The 18,839-nt window shown below is 41.1% G+C and overlaps 1 protein-coding gene across 1 annotated transcript; it reads left to right on the forward strand.

Moving 5' to 3' along the window:
• The first annotated feature begins 1,561 nt into the window (after nucleotides 1-1,561).
• LOC134867359 (zinc finger protein PLAGL2-like) lies at nucleotides 1,562-14,976 on the forward strand. Its single transcript, XM_063887883.1, has 2 exons — nucleotides 1,562-1,700; nucleotides 8,071-14,976. The coding sequence occupies exon 2, from the start codon at nucleotides 8,525-8,527 to the stop codon at nucleotides 9,809-9,811; it is 1,287 nt and encodes a 428-aa protein (XP_063743953.1). The 5' UTR covers nucleotides 1,562-1,700; nucleotides 8,071-8,524; the 3' UTR covers nucleotides 9,812-14,976.
• Nucleotides 14,977-18,839: the final 3,863 nt, after the last annotated feature.

The raw sequence follows: 18,839 nt of genomic DNA on the forward strand, positions 1-18,839 counted from the left end.
CATGATATTTTTTTATTTTGAGTCTTCCATGCTCCACAACAAAGGTATTTGTTTATTTTGACCATATTAAATATAACAATAGATTCCATTCTTCGGAACACGACACATTCTGTGTCATTCATATCAATATAAAAACGGATTCAAAGCAAAAGACGACTGACCACCACATCATCTATATTAACTCTGCACATATGCAAAACTGTTTGTACAGGCAACACTGAAATTGAAGCAAATAAACACACATGGGATGAACCTCACAATAATAGCCATTATGAATCATTAACTTATGTTATAAACACAGAGGTCTTTAAGTCAAGTGACAAAAGATAAACATTTTCAGCAAGGGTATTGCATGAGATTATTTCTTCAGGGCAGTACACAGTACCCTGAATCTATTTTAACAATCAATCAATCAATCAATCAATCAATTAAAGTTTTTTCAAATTCAAATTCAATCAAATTTTACATTTATCTCAGTGACCTTCACAGTTTGTAGAGAATATGAATACGAATACGACACCCTCTGTCCTTCGACCCTCACATCCAACAAGGAAAGACTTCCAAAGAAACCCCACAGTTAGTGGAGAAAAAATTAAGAAACCTTGGGGAGAGCAACAGAGGAGGATCCCTCACCCAGGAAGGAGAGACGTGCAATAGATGTTGTGTGTACTTTAAAAAGACAATACCTTTACAACATAGATAGTCCAAATGCTTTAAAGTGCATGTGTCTATTCTGTAAATAAGAAGACGATGTCCAGGTGGTTGTCAACAATCCTGTGGGAGCCATCAACCTTACTTGTCTGCTGTGGGGCGTTTGAATGGGCCTTTTACAGATGTAAAAGAAACAAAATTAATGACGAATTTGGCAAAATATTGAAATAAAACATGGAAACATTTTATCATACATTTCAGACAAAACGTGGTGGATAATTATGCATAGATTTTTTTTCTGGGTACACGAGGAACATTGATATCAGTGATATTCTTAGTTATGACTAATAAATCTTTGAACTTTATAGTAGTAAGTATATCTGGTCTTGTTATCTACCACTTCAGAAATGTCACCGCTTTTCCTTCAGCTTTCATTCTTTGAGATATTGATATCACACTATTCAGACTCCTAACAACAGCTAAGAAAAGAGAACAAAATGGTGTGTTATTTGTCAATATACTTGTTTTATTCCTGTGATTCAATTAACATAATTCATTGATCACCAGTTTTTGTTGCAAACACATAAAATAAAGCAAATCATAATCATCATATGTTTATGTATATACCAAAGTCTATGTCTTTTTACATTGTATTTATATGTTCTTATTTCCGAAGTGCTTTGAGGAATTTGTCCAGCTCTTTTAGGTATAAGTGTGCAAATGTATTGGTTAATAATATTGGTTCTATTATTAGTGTGTGTGTGTGTGTGTGTGTGTGTGTGTGTGTGTGTGTGTGTGTGTGTGTGTGTGTGTGTGTGTGTGTGTGTGTGTGTGTGTGTGTGTGTGTGTGTGTGTTTTGAATGGAAGTGTTTCCTGCTAGAGTTCCCCTGAGCCCGGGGTCTGACGTCACTCTCCCAGAATGCATGGCTTCCAGCGCGGCGCCCAGTAGTCCAGGCCCGGACTCTAGAAACATCTCTAAAACTCGATCCAAATTGTCGACATGGAGACGGAATGGAGGCTGGACGGATAGCTGGACCGAGACTCGTTCGGTGAGTAGTGTTGTGACCGTGTGTGTGGCCCTGAGCCGGAGTGGAACCCTGTTCGGCAACATGTAGAGGAGTTAGCTCCATAACACAAACTCCGATACAACTTAGTGAGCGCTCATCTTTTGTTTTTTAACCAGCATGCTGCTTCGGCTAACTTCACCCACACTCATACTAACACTAGTCAGTGTGTTCCCTCGACATAACACTAGCGTAACTAACACTGGAACCTCCAAGCATTAATCCGAGTTTCTCCACCGCCTCCGAATGCTTTTGAACAGCAAGGCTAGCAGTCACATTTAGCCCCGGTCTGGTAATGACCCCGTTCCTACACTGCAACGCTTCACTTCAGACTCCATCATCCAGCCAGTCTGCTGTCGGCCCGAGGGGAAGTTTTCCCTTTTCATTTGGCTCGAACAGAACAAACATTTTTGCAGTTAGCTTCACACAATAGAGAGGGCTTAAGCAGAAAATGTGTGGGGATTAAAGCTTTATGGCAGCTCCATGCTGCGGACCCACAAGATGGCACTACCAGCTCCCTTCGCCAAACTTTAACGTTTTGTATTGCACCTTTTATCAAGACCCCCTGCGAGTGTAACTGTGATAAGTGGTAGGAAGAACGACCACTGCTGGAAGAGGTTTTAGAAGTTTCTACTTGAAAGTAGTGAGTCTTTAAAGGAACAGTCCTATATGCAGATGTTACTTAATCTATTATTATAATTTAACCGTATCATTCCATAAATCAGAAAATAATGTCTACTGCCATCAAAACAAACCTCCATGATTGAAGGGAAAAAGGTGATTTAACTAAAATAATTAAGTTATTTACAACCTTTAGCAGAACTCAATGTAGGGTAGCATGGTCCTGTTGATAGTGTTGCATCTCCTCCAGGCTTAACATAATGAATCCTATTTGGAAGAATAAATTACAGAAATATATTCTATCCATTAATAAAGCAAACATGAGTCCTAATAGCCTACATTTTGTTGATACTGTTAATACCTTTTTAAAAGTTAAATTCTCAAAATTATCTGGTCGAACTAAAAAACACTTTCATAGAAACAAATCCATCTTGTATTACTACTGATTTGAGAGACATAAATCATACTTTTAATGTTTTTGATGAACTTGGCCATATGCGGTTCCTTTACGGTTGACCAATTTCTTTCAAACTGTTTCATTCTTTAACCTGTGCTTTACCAAATGTATTCATTCAACTTTTGGAATTATTTTTGAGTGTTGGCGATAAATCATATAAATCATCCTTTACTGATGTTTGATGGAATGGAAGTAAAGGATTTCCAACAGAATTGCTGGCACCCTGGTGGGTCGCACAGGAAGTTCTGCAGAAACTTGGAGGAGGGGCTTGTCACATGGGTATAGCTTTCCTCATTAAAGGTCAGCACACCTTAAACCACAGTCGTTGTTGCTACTGCTCGCCAGCATTCCTTCACTTGTCACAAAACCAGCAGGTGGTTTTGGTGAGCAGTTGCATTTATTAACCATCAAATAGACGGTACACAAACAGCACGGCTATGTTCCAGCTGATGTCCTACTCACTGCACACATACACAACATTGCTCCCTAAGCGGCTCTCTCGTCATCACTTGCCATCATTTTTTCTGATAAAAATAAAACCACAACTGCATTAAATGTCCAATGCAAACAATGTATATATATATATACACATACATACATATGCTTGCAAAACTTTTTTTTACAACTAGTGCAGTAACCATGCTGCTGCAAAGCGGGAGCAACCTTTGTTTAATATTCTCTATTAAATTATTACTAATATTGAACGTGTCGCAGGTCCAATATGCACCACTTGGGTCACCAGAAATCCACAGAAGATAAAGCTTTCTCAGTGTACAATTCTGTATTTTTTGAACAATTACATTATTTTAATGCAAAGTGGTGGGGGGAAAATTGTCCATTTTGAGAAAAAAAAATCCCCAGTATAAAGGACGCCTTTGCTTGCCAATGGTATTTTGAGTTGAATTGTGATGATTTGTGGGTGGTGGCAACGCTCGGCACATCATTACTAACTTGCACTGGTACACATAGTCTCTCGCTCCCTCTCACTGAGTCTCGCTCTCTTAACCGAATTCGCTAGTTTTATACACAGCCTTTGCATTGAGTTATTTTAGTTTTATTAACACCTTAAAAGTCCATGTAGAAAAGATGCCCAGGCCTGACAAAAGGTCAACTCAGAACCTGAATTAACAGATTGACTCAAACGTGTAACAATAAGCATATGCTCCAATTGCTTTAAAGAAGTGATGAAATGACAAACAAGGTTTTTTTAGGTTGAATATATTAAAATAACTGGAGATGGGCTTGGGGTTTACCTTTTTTTTTTATACAATTACTGCACTTACATGTATGTACTACTGTTGTTTATATACATTCACTATCATTATTAACACAGAATCTTTTACTGTATTTATTATGTAACCTGGCTTCTCATGATGTCATTACGCTAATGTTAGCTAAAACTGTTACCTGGCTACATTGCCTGAATTAACCTGTATCATCTTTTTGCCTGTGAAATGGACACAAATCTTTCAGAGACAGCATATTTAGCTCTTGCTAATTAGCTGAAATAACATCTGAAGGACAAACTAAAGTATAACGTCACATTATTGAGTATTTATAATATTTCACTAATGCCATTAGTCAGTCTAAAGTTAATCCTTTATTTCCTCATAGCAAAAAATAAGAAATATCTGCTTGAATATAATAATAATAATAATAATAATAATAAAATTCATTTATAATGCACTTTTCATAAAAAATATGTAGCAACATTTTTTTTTTGTCTAGCGTCCGTCCATGCAGAAACACTGCCGCTACCCAATACTCAAGAAGTTCCCGGTCTTCCCAGTGACTGGGCTGACATGGTAGTGTGTGGGATTACCGTTGATGAGTGGGCGGTTGGTCTAGAGAGAGAGGGAGAGACCTGTGTATGCAAGTTTGGAGTTAGCCTTGAGGTTATAGCTCTGAACATAGCAGTGAAGTGTACATTCTTGGCGGTGAATAAATAATGCAACTCCTCAATACCCTACCCAAATCCTTCTGTGACCACTTATGGAAAGGAATTGTTAGGATTTAATCCATGCTGATACTGATTATCAATGCTAGTATTTATTGATGCTCTGGTCTTATCAATACTGCTCTCCATAATTTGGTGCAAAAAATAAAGACATTTACTTAAAAAGATGTGAACAGTTAGTTAATTGTTACTATTTTCCAGAAAAATCTATGTCCTGTAGCTTTTCAGAAGCAAAAAAGGACTCATAAACAAAGGAAATCTGGGATTTTAATTCACCAAACCTTTGGTGATAACTTGCAGAGCTACACAGACCAGACCCAGCGCCCAGAAAGAGCTGTGGCCATTAGAAGTAATTGTTGTTGCCAAACAGTGTTACTGAAATTTATTTTGGCCATGTGATGCCTATGGGCCCAACACATTTTCTCCCTGTCTGAACAAAAGCCCTTATTTAAATCATCAGTTGTCATTTTCCCTCTCTTCATGTGACTGAGATTGGAAGTCAGGTTAAAGGAAATTGTAAATGCGCAGGCAATATAATCCCAGTGGATGTGGAAAAACCACTGGAGGATTCCAGGATGATCCAGGCACTTATTTTTTAAGTATGATTTGGAAAGTTTAGGCTAGGTAACGTTCACACCAGCCTTGTTGAGTACGGTTGCATGGAACCCTGGAGCGTTTAACCACTTGGTGCGGTTCGTTTAGGTTGGTGTGAACGCAGACCGAGACCTCTGATGTGATCTAAAACATGGACTCTGGTCTGCCTAAAAGAGGTGGATCTCCATTTTCAACTGAAAGAAGGGAGCCTCATTCAGCTGTGACTGCAGATGGAGTTCACTCCGTCAGTAATTGGAGTGGGTGGGTGCAATTTGGGCCATCTTATAGGTGCAGTACTCTGAACAAACACTAGTAGCCTATACTATTATGGGTTGCGCTCTGTGAAGGAAGTTCAGCTACAGCACCATCTAGGGGCTCTAGTTGGCACAACCGTCTTTGTAAACATTTAAAATAAAGTTTGCAACACTAACTTTGCTTTCAAATATTACAACATGCTCATACTCGAATGTAAGGATGGGTATTAAGATTTTAACGCTACTACTAATCTAACCAATATTCTTACCGATCCGGTACTTTAACGGTATTCTTCTTGTTCTTTTTTAAGGGAAAATTAACAAATTGGAACCAAATTTAAGATTGCTTTATTTGATGTATAGTGCGGATTCTTGGCTGCTAGCACACATCACATACCTGCAGTAAGTAACTAAGTAGATTTACTCAAATACTGAACTTTAGTACAATTACGAGATACTTGTACTCTGCTTGAGTATTTCAAGTTTTGCTACATTGTATTTCTACCCCACTACAGTTCAGAGGTAAATAATGTACATTTACTCCACTACATGTATTTAATACCTTTAGTTACTTTACAGATCTGGATTAATGATGGTAAATATAATCGGCCCTTAAATCAGACTTTAGTTCACCTGGAATAAATTCACAAACTGAGTACTTCTACTTTTACTTTAGTACAAGATCTGAGTACTTTTACTCAAGTACAAGATCTGAGTACTTCTACTTTTACTTTAGTACAAGATCTGAGTACTTCTACTTTTACTCAAGTACAAGATCTGAGTACTTCTACTTTTACTCAAGTACAAGATCTGAGTACTTCTACTTTTACTCAAGTACAAGATCTGAGTACTTCTACTTTTACTCAAGTACAAGATCTGAGTAATTCTACTTTTACTCAAGTACAAGATCTGAGTACTTTTACTTTAGCACAAGATCTGAGTACTGCTTCCACCTTCCTCGTAATTGGGGCAACAGAGCCCCCAGTTATGGCAGTTCGAAAACTCTGCGCTTCTGTGAGAATATGATACCTTTTGGCCAGATGTTTGGACAGATTGCTCGCCGTTCCACGAAAATACTAATGTCAAACGGGCAGTGTCCACATCAAGCCTTAAGAGTGTAACTTTTGAACGCTCCGTGCTCTGTGTCCCCAGCAGAGCTCTGTGTTAGTGTGCGGCGTATCTGTGAGCGACCCCGCACACAGACGGTCGCTCTTCTGGAGTGAAAAGAGCGGAAATCATGATATCGTAAAATAGAAACAGAGTTTCTTTTGATAAAAAAATGCAAGATAGCTTTTATGTAGCAATAATACATATGAAATCTATTATATATACATATATATTTTTTTAGTTTTGCCAGTACCGATAACAATACCAACAACGTTGGAGCTTATCGATACCACAGTCTTTAAAAATGTAGCCCTGGGGCACGTCTAATTCTGTGTTTCGTACCCAACCCTACTCAAATGAAGCTAGGATCAGTGGATTGTTTATTCCACACAGGGCTTCGTACATACCCTATGGTTTACTGGTTATAATGGTTTTGCATAATTTAATAAAACACAAACATAACAAATGACAAACAGTGCAGGAAGAAGCAAAAGATCCATTCCTATTACACAAGACTGGTAGCGCACAGTGGCTCAATCTGCGGCTCGATTGAATTCTTTTACTCGGGCTGATACAGATGGCAGTCAACTCTGTCTGGTGCAACTTGAGTAAGTTAAAATTATAACGTGCTATTCTAATGAGTAGAATGTACTTCAAATTGCTAGCAGAAAAAAAGATTGTTATATTAAAACTATAAGGGATTTCAAAACCACAAAATATTACTGGATACAAAAAATAATCAACTCTATCAAAATTCATTAATTTAATTTATGAATTTGTCAAATTTCACCACAATGCACTTGTTGTGCTGTGGTGAATTCACCTCAGATATTTTAGTGGAATCAAAATAGTTGGTTGTCAGCCCAAAACATCCTGGAAACTATTAATGCACAATTGTGAATACTCGCCAACAGTACTGCGCTTCACGTGGAAGATCTGCTATTGACAAATGTACTCGTGCTGATAAGTATTTAAAAGAAAACTATCAATATTCATAAAATCATATAGAAGGTAGATTTATAACTAGTACTTCTGAGTTAAACGAAGATTACTGATTAAAAGTACTCTCCTTATATTTCATTTTATATGTATATATTATTTGTCAATAAAATTAACTCAAAAGACCGTTTTGTTGTTCTCTGGTACTAACACTACTACCACTCGAGATCAGTAAGAATAAAGACGGCCCTTGTGATAGCTTGCCTGTAGTACATAAAGTGCAGACAGATGGCACATTGAAGTAGGTTTAAAATGAGCAAATGCCAAAAGATATACGGTTTTACTCTTTAGGTATTAGTCAGCTCATCCATCATGCTTTTTCTTGCCAGACGTTATCATTTGACACTTATCTCTTCTGTTTTTCAGGTCTCAGACGATGCCAAGCTACCTCTGTGATTTTGCTGCTGTGACTGTAGCTTTCAGGGCTCCTGAATACTAAAATAGACTGCAGGACAACAGAAGAGCTTTTCACAGGAAAACACGCAGACCCAGTCAGAGCCTCCAAAGCTCCTCATCACCACAACCCTTTTGGGGTTGCTATGGCAGCTGCTGTCACAGAAACCAAGTGCTGGACACAGGCTTGCTGCAGTAAGGCAGGACAGACCCCTAGTCATTGCCACAAGAGACCATCAAACCGTGAACAAACAGCACTTATTAACAGCATTAATTCTAGCACTCTAAGTTTACAAAACGACCAGAGGTCTGCAGGCTGATGCTCGGCTCTCTGGAGGATCCTCATGAGTCTTGTCTGTGTCTGCTCAGGCTCTTGGCCAGAGTCTCTGTGCAGCCGCACAGCCAGTACTGTTCCTGCTGTTAGACCATGTTTCACCAGCAGGACCATCTGAAGGGCCAGCTGCCAGACAGCCACTCAGTCAGCCGGCAGCTCTTCCACTGCCAGGAGTGTGGGAAGCAGTACAACACCCAGCTGGGCTACAGACGACACCTAGTGGCAGCCCACAGTGCATCAGCAGGCCTGCCCGGTCCAGAGGGGCCCCCCTCCCTGCTGGAGCACCTGGGCAGCCATATCGATAGGCCTCCAACATCAGAGAGTAACAATAACACTGCTGTGCCCGTGAGAGAGAGGAAGTACTCATGTGAGCGATGCGACCGCCGTTTTTACACTCGTAAGGATGTGCGACGTCACGCTGTGGTGCACACCGGCCGCCGGGACTTCCTGTGCCCCCGATGTGCACAACGCTTTGGACGAAGAGACCACCTGACCCGCCATTTAAAGAAGAGCCACGCGCAGGAGTCCGGCCTGATGCCGCCCTGTACACCCAGCACTCCTGTTGCTACTCCAAGCCCTGCCCCCCAGTGCCCGGTGAAGGAGGAGCCCAGCCCTGTGGTTTCTGATATGGGCTCCGTCACCAAGGAGCCCATGGAGCCTTTCTCCCGTGACATGTACAACTCCTACCCCATGACTAATGCTGCCCCTGGGATGGGTCATCCTCATGGCCTCATGCAGGGGTCCTTGTCCTCAAGTATGGGTGTGGCTCGCCATATGCCCCCCCAATCTTCTCACCACCACCACCTGCAGCCTCCTGTGGCCTCGCAGCAGCAGCCCTACAGCAACATGGCCAGGTACCAGCACGGATCTACCTCATATCCGCGTGCCGACGTGGACAGTTTCCTGCTGGACCTGCAGAGTGCGCCCCCACCTCACCTAAGTGCAGTCAACTCCTCTACCTCTACTTCTGCCTCCCCTCAGAGGGAGGTGCTGGGTGAAGGCGTGGGTGCTGCCGGCGACCCCCATCTGCTGTCCAGGAGCCCGGCCATCTCCTCAACCGAGCTGTCCTGCACCACTAACATGGACCTTGGGCCTCTGCTGGGCTTCCTGCCCTTCAGTCTGCCGCCCTACAGCCCTCACATGGGGATGGGGGGGTTAGTGATGAGCTACCCACCCACCACCACCGCCTCCCCTCCATCCTCTTCCTCTGGGTTGTCCTCCCAGGCTCCAGGGCCGTTCACCTTCTTCCAGCCTTCACAGGCTCATGTACCACAGGGCCCCGGAGCCCATAACCACGGCCAGCTACCTCAGGCATACAGCAGTCCTGCTATGAGCACTTCCAGCTCCCTACCTCACTACTACCAGGCCTTTCAGCAGTAAGCAGCTCTGTCCCCACAAATGCTGCCTTCACAGGCTTTTTCATGAAAAGGGTCAAACATGAGAATGGCATCTTTATTATATGTGTGACTTTAGCCTGTCAGTGCTAACGATGCTAATCTATTTTTTTTATTTTAACACAACAAATCACCTCATCAGTATTACCTCATTATTTAAAAAGGAAGTTTGAACGTTTGAGGAATCGAGATAGTCTCACTACAACCAAAGTAGAGTTCTCCTTTTTTGTCAGACCTGTTACTGACAGTGGATGCACTTAACACGCTTGTCACAGGTGCTGCACAATGCTGGGATCCAGTGTTAGGTTATGATGGGAAATGCTACTGTGTTAGATTATGTTACCTCCCTTACTAAAGAAGACTTAAGATTTTCTCATATTAGAATATTGAAGCATGAACAGTCTTATAGAGCAAGAAAAAAAAGTTGGGGTAAGATTTACTCCGTTTGACTTAGTGGATTTTTTTAAAATTGAGAATGCCAACAGCACTACCTGTATATCTGGTGGCTGAAGGTGCAATGTGTAAGTTATGGCCTGAATGTTAGTAGAAAAAATGAAGCTACATTGTCAACAGAACCTGAAAGCTTACTTTGTTCACATGCCAAATACGTTGCAGAGCTTCCTGCTGAAGTTAGCTTGCTAATGGACTAGGTGGTTTTACAAAACAATCTAGTCCTGTTTCTGCAGGGTTCTCGTGTCACTGTGGGGCCAGACTACTGCAGGGCTCCCCTGAGGGTTTGTCATTATACATCTCTTGTCTGTATGTTTTGATTAGTTTGTTTATTGGATTAAATCCAAATTGGCAGAACAACAGAGGTTATGCAGCTTCAGGAGAGCTCAGGCAGACAGAAACAGTCAGCAGTTATCTTGAATTCAACTAGATCAAACCCCAGTGCCGTTTGTGGGCCACAACTGCTGCCCTGTCCCAGGTAGATCCAGGGTTCTGCTGTCAGTGTCCCAGTGGCATCGTGTGGATGCTGACAGTCTGTCTCTCTGTAGTCTCCTAGGTGGGGGGAGACGAAAGTGAAGTACGTTGGATGATCCAATAAATTAAAAAAATCAGTATATATACACATACAACCCCCTCAGTGGCAAAGCAAACAAAGCGTTGACTGAGGTAAACACGACAACATCATCAGGTAGAGTGGTGTTTTGGCAGTTTAGTTTGATTTGACCTATTTTTGCCCTATTGTTGTTTTTAAATGTTAACTGATGGCTGGATTGGAGCAGGTGACTTGACCTTACACATTGCACCTTGCTAACTCACCAAAACCAGTAGGTGTAATCCAATGGTACACATACTGAAATATTTCACTTGATGCAAATTGACCATTGAGGAAATTTATATTATAATCAACAATTATTTCAAGTGTTGTTCATTTAACCCTTCACTGTACAATTCAGAATTTGGCCAGAAATAATCAAAATATCAAGTGCAGTCAACAACATATACTGTTAACAATAACTGTAAAGATGGACTGCACTATTATTAGTTACCTGAACAACTAGTAACAAAAAATTCCCCCTCATGTTACTAATAATTGAACTGCAAAAGCCTTTTAGGAACAGAATCTGAAATGATGTCCTATTTTGATTTAGATTTTTTACAAAGTAGCTCTTTGCCAGAATCCTCATTGGAAGCCCTGAGGATTGTTGGATGATTTTTGAGGTTAAATCACCTTGGTGAAACATACTCTGATGCTAAATAACTACTTGTTGGCAATGTTGCCTATTATAACTAGATTAAAAAGCATTTGCATTTCATTTTCAACATTACAGGCCTTTGAAGCTTGGAAGTCATGCCAAATCACAGGAGGAAAGCTGCTGCAACACTGCTGTCACTGGTTCAACCTTTTATTATGTTAAGGTGCTGTTGGACATAGATTTGACGCAATAGTGACCTTCAGACAGAAGTGTCGATTAGAAAAGAAAATTAGAATGATTAACCTGTTCTGCACAATTTTCCTGGATTCTTCGAGAGGGAACCTATAGGATCCAGTCTGAAATATGTCAGAACTGATATCTGCTAACAGTCAACACTCCTGGCATCCTCAGGGAGTCCTGTGCATCTGTCTGATGAACAGGGCTGCAGAGAGCAGGGTAGCAGCGGCTTGTTGTATTTACCTTGAACCCTGAATCTGCGCTGTTAGGAGGTCAAACCGTGAACAGCCGGCTCTGCGCTAACCAGGTCACTGTTTCAGGGTCGCTGCCCGTGTCCCATAACATACATAAAAACATATGCCCTGTACTCGAGAATGATGTGAATTATCCCTGTTAGCCATCGCACAGAACCCGTACTCGGGTGTTAATACAGTTTGTTATAGGAGTGGTTGAATGTCTGCGTTCCAGGACCCCAACTGCAGTGTTTCCCACAGATCTGAAATATACTTGGGGGGGTCGTCTTCTCTTTTTCTCTTAAGGTCTCCATTTCTGTTTTGTGGCTTGTTCGCAGACCCTTCACACGATAGCAGAGTGAACAGGTACAGGAGGCGTAGAGCGAGGAGATCATTGTCCACTAGTTAATCGATCACGGGTGGCATCGTGCTCGCGGGCGGATTAAAAAAAAACTAAATGGGTTGCGAAACATACTTTGGCGGCGGTTAATATACCTGGGCGGGCGGCCCGCCCAAGTAAAGTCTATGTGTGGGAAACTCTGAACTGTGACAGTAAGATGATCTTGAGTCCAGGCTGGATAAATATGCTCAGTCAGGAAGTGTGGCTGTGACATGCTGCAGCGATTTGACTGTGATTAAAACATCTGTGCAACATCATTTTTCAAATTCCGCCAAGTGTTAAGCACAGCACTACAGGATTGGGCAAAAAAAAAAGAAGCACTTAACAATATTTTAATGATACTATATTTTGGTGTAGGGGTCATCCAGCTCTCTACTCATTTTCCATAGCAGAAGCTAGCAACAACCCTAGTTACCTGATGGGACCTGAAGCACTTGAGATTGGGCAAAAGGAATAGTCCCAACCCTCCCTGTTACCCGTTTAGTTCTTCTCAAACCGACCCACTGGATGTACCCGGGCTGTACCTGTGACCCACTCGCTGTGACGGTCTGACTGGATTCCTGAATGGAACCCAGCATAGATTCTACAATGAACCTCCAGAGCACTTGAACCATTTTCCTAGCTCTTACTATGTTACTGTTGGTATTAACACCCCCCCCCTCCTCCTGTCACAGTGCAGCATTACAAAATCCAGCAGCCTTCTCATAATGGAGGCTCCACTCATGACATTGGTGTGTTAGTGGAGCTGATGTGAGTGAGGAGAGAAACATGGTGCTCTCCCGTCTGCCTTAACTCCAGGAACTGATTGTTGAAGGACTCTTCTCACTAGCATTAGCACCGGCCTCCAAGTGTTGCACCGATGTCTTAAAATACTACTGTTGTGCCTCTCTAAGAGTGTCTAATCTCCTGACTGGGTTTAAGCACTTATGACATTTCTAAAAAAGGATGAATTTGATCTGTACCTCAAACACGCAGAAGTGTGGGTTTCTGTTTTTCTTTGTTTTTGCTTGTAGTTATTTTGGCTCTTATTTGTGCCATTAGATTGAAACTATAATAGTTTAATGAATCTAAACTCTTTATTAGTGACAGACGTTGACATTATAATTTCGTCAAATTTTTCTACCTCTACCTTTTTGTATATCTTTCTGCAAGAATCATTAGAAATAGTTTTAACTTGTTAGGCAGATTTTACCATGTTGAAGATGGGAATATGCTCAAACTTCAGTTTTGAAGGGCTGGGTACACACAGGTCCTGGTGGTGTACTCCACAGCCAAACATTGTTCTCTTTACTTGCCTTTAATGATATTTCTACTTATTTACTACCTCAGAGAAGAGACAGGTGACTGTCCATCTAACTGCAGAGAAATGTCTGTGTAGAGTTTTATTTTTGTCAGAACAAGCACATGTACTTTGTAACTCGATAGTTTTTTACTGAGGGTAGCTCACAGCAGGATGTTGTAGCACCTTGCCTGTTCGCTCCTCTGCATTTGTTCGGTCTCAGTGCCTCTGCCTCTTCAGTCTGGAATGTTCACTTGTGTAGAACCAGGCCTCTGTCTCAACTAATAGTTGCATGTTGGAATTTTACAAACACTTTGATTGACTTTGAGGATTTTCACTCTGAGCACTGCATCTGGATATCATCGGTGCTCCTTCGTGCTGCTCCTGCGTGCTGCAGAATAAAGAAGAAGGATGCCTCTGCCCTCTGCATCATATCCTGAAAACGAGAAACCTGATTTTGAACACTGGAAATGATGATGGACATTTTTCATTATTTTTCAAAGTTCATGGAGCACTTGAGTAAAACAAGCAGCTGCATCTGGTAATCATTGGCTTGGGGACGTCAGATTGGATATCCCATCTTTTGCAGTTTTACACGAGGCCACACGGGACCCCAGACATTCAGTGCCCCTCGAAGGCCCCGTCATTTAATGGTGTGTTTGCAGTTTATAGTATTTTGATCAATTACAAATATGCACAACCAAACAAGGATATATGCAGTATATACCAATGATGATGCCCTGCATGATCACTGCTGTCCTCCCATCACACACACACACACACACACCAGGAGCAATAAATGCCAAACACAATGGCACTTTGGGTTCAGTATCTTGTCTTGCCCAAAGACACTTCAGGTGCCTGGGACAGAACCACATATCCTCCTGAGCCACCACACTGTCACCAGCTCTGCTCTTGTTCCAAACTAAATACTGTATGTCTGAGCCCATCCAGTCAGTGTTGAAGGCAGCAGGACCTTCAGGGATTCGACACCAACATTTGAAGTGGTGGTGGAAGGTACTGACACGATGAAAAAAGACAATTTTAATATAGGTCAAAAATCCATTGCTACGAGATGTTTCCCAGTCAAAGGACATGTTAGAGGACGGGACAGGGAACCTGTCGGAACATTCCAGACTGAAGGTGGAGGAGCAGAGCGGGTCATTTCACTTAATGACCCTACAGGGCTGTTCTGGTGTGTTGCATTTAGGTCGACACCTTTAACTTAGATATATTTTGCATTAGGTGTTTGTATTATCATTTAATAGATTTTAGAAGACGGTGAAAAGAAAATTTCATTTTCTGATTGTCTGAACATAAAGTAATACAAAATAAATAAATCTTTAGATTTCCACTGTGCCCCTGTGTTTCACTTCTGTGGAGTTGAATAATGAAAGTTGGTCTATAACGGTTTGCTGTCATAATCATGGGTGTCACTGTTAGAAAGTGGTGGGGAATTTTTTTCTGATTTCAATACACTTCATTGAGCGGCCCTGCAAACAATACATACACACTATAAAATATACATGCTTAAAATACTTTTTTTAACAGCTAGTGCAGTAACTGCTACACTACTTTACTATTCTCTATTCAATTATTACTAATATTGAACGTGTCACAGGTCCGAACTGCTGCACTTGAGTCACCAGAAATACACCCAGCAAGTGAGAACAGTGTTCCGGTTTGTCCATGTTCTGTTCTGCATTCTCAAAATGTATTTTTTTTTAAACAAGTGATCCCAATGCAAAATGATAAGATTGTCCATTTTCAAACCTGGTGGGGACAAGTCCCCAGTGTCCCCAGTATAAATTATGCCTATGATCATAACCCTAACCTATGATGAAGGAACCTCCACATACTGTTTATCCACACCTCCTGATGGGTGATAGGATCCTCAGCTGACTGTTGGAACATGTATGAAGGGAATGAATACACTGGAGTCACTTTGATTTGGGAAATAAAGATTTTATTGAATGAACAGAACTAGTCCAGCACACAGCTCCAGAGTGCAGTAGAAGCATTTATCTTGGGCTCTTCTGAACGGGACCATGGAGACCCGCTGCTCATTGTGCTTCCACACAGCTAAATAAAGAGGCACCAAGAATCTATTCAGTTATTTCTTATCAGATTTTATGCATTTTTTAAGAAATAACGCAGCCACAAACATAACATGAGACAGGGATTGACCCCCCTTTAGGAAATGACTTTGTTACAGCAGCATTGTAAACAAGGCAATGTGAAGATGGAAAGGAGTAGAAAATAAACAGACATAAGCATAAACTATAAACATTTCAAAATAACTTCAACTTTAAAGTTACATACATACATAATGACAGTGGAAGATATACAGTAAAAGAAATAAGTATTTGATCCCGTGCCGATTTTGTTAGTTTGACCACTGACAAAGAATATACTTTTAATGGTAGGTTTATTTTAACAGTGAGAGACAGAATATCAGAAAGAAAATCCAGAAATGCACATTAAAAAAAAGATATACATTGTTTTGCAAAAAAGCCTTGTTGGACAGCACAGAGGTCAGATGTTTCTCGTAGTTGGTCACCAGGTTTGCTCACATCTCAAGAGGGATTTTGGTCCTCCCCTCTCTGCAGATTCTCTCAAAATCCTTAAGGTTAGGAGGCTGATCCTTGGCAACTGGAAGCTTCAGCTCCCTCCAGTTGCTGGCTAAGGCCCCTCCATCACTTTAATGGGCTTCTTCTTCAGCCACTCCTTAGTTGCCTCAGCCGTATGTTTTGGGTCATTGTTGTGCTGGAAGACCTATCCATGTCCCATTTTCAGTGTCCTGGCTGAGGGAAGGAGGTTATCAGCCAATATTTTACGATACATGGCCCCCTCCATCCTCCCCTCGATGCGGTGAATCGTCCTGTCCCCTTTAGCAGAGAAACCCCCCCAAAGCAGAATGTTTCAACCGCCATGCTTGACTCTGGGGATGGTGTTCTTGGGGTCATAGTCAGCATTTCTCTTCCTCCAAACATGACATGTGTAGTTGATGCCTAAGATCTTGATTCTGGTCTCATCTGAATCATTCAGAGAATCATTGGCAGACTTCAGACAGAACTCTTGTTGGTTGCCAGGGGATCAAATACTTATTTCCCCCAATGAAATGCAAATCAATTTATGTCTTTTTTTTAAATCTACATTTCTGGATTTTCTTTTTGATATTCTGTCTCTCACTGTTCAAATAAACCTACCATAAAAGTATAGACTTTTAATTTCTTTAGAAGTGGGCTAACTTACAATACCGGCAGGGGATCAAATACTTATTTCCTTCACTGTATTTTAGAAGAATGTCTTTCAAATATACAATATGAGCGGCGAAGGTTTATTCATATACACAGCTACGGTGTAGTTATGCCATGAATAAAAAACTTCAAAAACGTCACAGGTTCCTCAACAGTGCAGTTACAAGACATACATTTTTATTAAAATAAAATAAAATAGTCCCAAAATAAATACAAAATAGTGCAAGCTCAGGTGTTTAATATCCGCTGGTTTTAGTCCTGATGCTGCGGTACCGCCTGCCAGACGGCAGCAAACAAAACAGTTTGCTGATGGGATTAGAGGTCCTCCATGGATGGCAGCTCCGTCCTGGTGATGTGCTGTGCAGTTGCACCACCCTCTGCAGAGTCTTACGTTTGAGGGTGGTGCAACTGCCGTACCAGGCCGTGATGCAGCCGGTCAGGAAGCTCCCTATGGTGCACCTGTAGAAGGTCAGGATGCTCTCTATGGTGCACCTGTAGAAGGTCAGGATACCCTCTATGGTGCACCTGTAGAAGGTCAGGATGCTCTCTATGGTGCACCTGTAGAGGGTCAGGATGCTCTCTATGGTGCACCTGTAGAGGGTCAGGATGCTCTCTATGGTGCACCTGTAGAGGGTCAGGATGCTCTCTATGGTGCACCTGTGGAGGGTCAGCATGCTCTCTATGGTGCACCTGTAGAGGGTCAGGATGCTCTCTATGGTGCACCTGTGGAGGGTCAGCATGCTCTCTATGATGCACCTGTAGAGGGTCAGGATGCTCTCTGTGGTGCACCTGAAGTAATTTTCCAAAACACTTTCATTCATAAACTGTTGATAACAGCTATATAATGTCTTGTGTGGCTCGTGGAGCTCCAGTAGAGTCATTATCATGTCTGTGGAAAGCAGAAGTTCAAGTGACATCGCCCATGTTCCATGCAAAATGTATGAGAGCCCCTAATCCAAAATAGGAGCCATTGGCCATGTGAGGATAAATTGTTACAATGACATGGCCGGCAATGTAATGTGTACAGCACATGGTTACCTTCCACTCTGAATGGGCTATTTTTCTCCCCACACGCCTCTCATCATCACTGCCCTCATATGAACAGGGGAGAGTTCAGGACTTCAGTGTAATATACTGTATATACCGTCATTACCAATGAACACCTAAGATCTCAGGCTCCCTTCAGTAATGCTCATTACATTTCATCTAAAAGAAAACAAGCAAATAAAAGGAGAGAATCAGGACAATAAATACTGCAAGTTAAAGTAAAAAAAAAATACAATGATTATTACTTTAATTGTTTTATTTTATTGTTTGAAAATACAACAAAATACAGTAAGAGTAAGATATACTTTAAAAGAAGATAAAACCAAAGAGGAAGAGAAAATGGAGGGGAAAGATAGGATTCAAGGGTTTTATTATCATGTGCACAGTAGCTACAGTGTAATTATGACAATGAAAATCTTAGGTCCCGAGCTCTTCCAACAATGCAACATATTATAGAAGGACAAAAAAATAAAAATAGTGCAAAAATGATACAGAGAAGGATACATTAGAATAAAATAGTGCAGGTTATGTTGCAAGAACAGTCTCCAAGCAGTGCAGAGGAAATTAACTGTATGTCAGAAAAACAAATAAATACAATAAGCTAAATTATGCAGGGAATGTTGAAAGTGACCAAGTAAATGCAAGATTCTATATGTAATTATAACTAAATATACAACAACAGAATGTAAGGTTAAATATTGTACAGTGAAATCCAATGAAATACTGTTTGATCAAGTGATAATTATTAAGATAATAAATTGAATACATTGTGAGATGCAACCAGATGAATGCTTTATACTGTGTTTTTTTTTAACCACTTCCAGTTGTTCTTTCTTGTTTTTCTCTGGATAAAAATTGATGATGACTAGTCGGCTACGGAAACACACAGTATACAGTCCTTCAGACAGTTTCTTA

The sequence above is a fragment of the Eleginops maclovinus genome, chromosome 1 (assembly GCF_036324505.1).
Source record: "Eleginops maclovinus isolate JMC-PN-2008 ecotype Puerto Natales chromosome 1, JC_Emac_rtc_rv5, whole genome shotgun sequence".
NCBI lineage: Eukaryota > Metazoa > Chordata > Actinopteri > Perciformes > Eleginopidae > Eleginops > Eleginops maclovinus.

Coding starts and splice junctions, on each gene's coding strand:
- LOC134867359 (XM_063887883.1), top strand. CDS start 8,525: ATGTTTCACCAGCAGGACCATCTGAAGGGCCAGCTGCCAGACAGCCAC.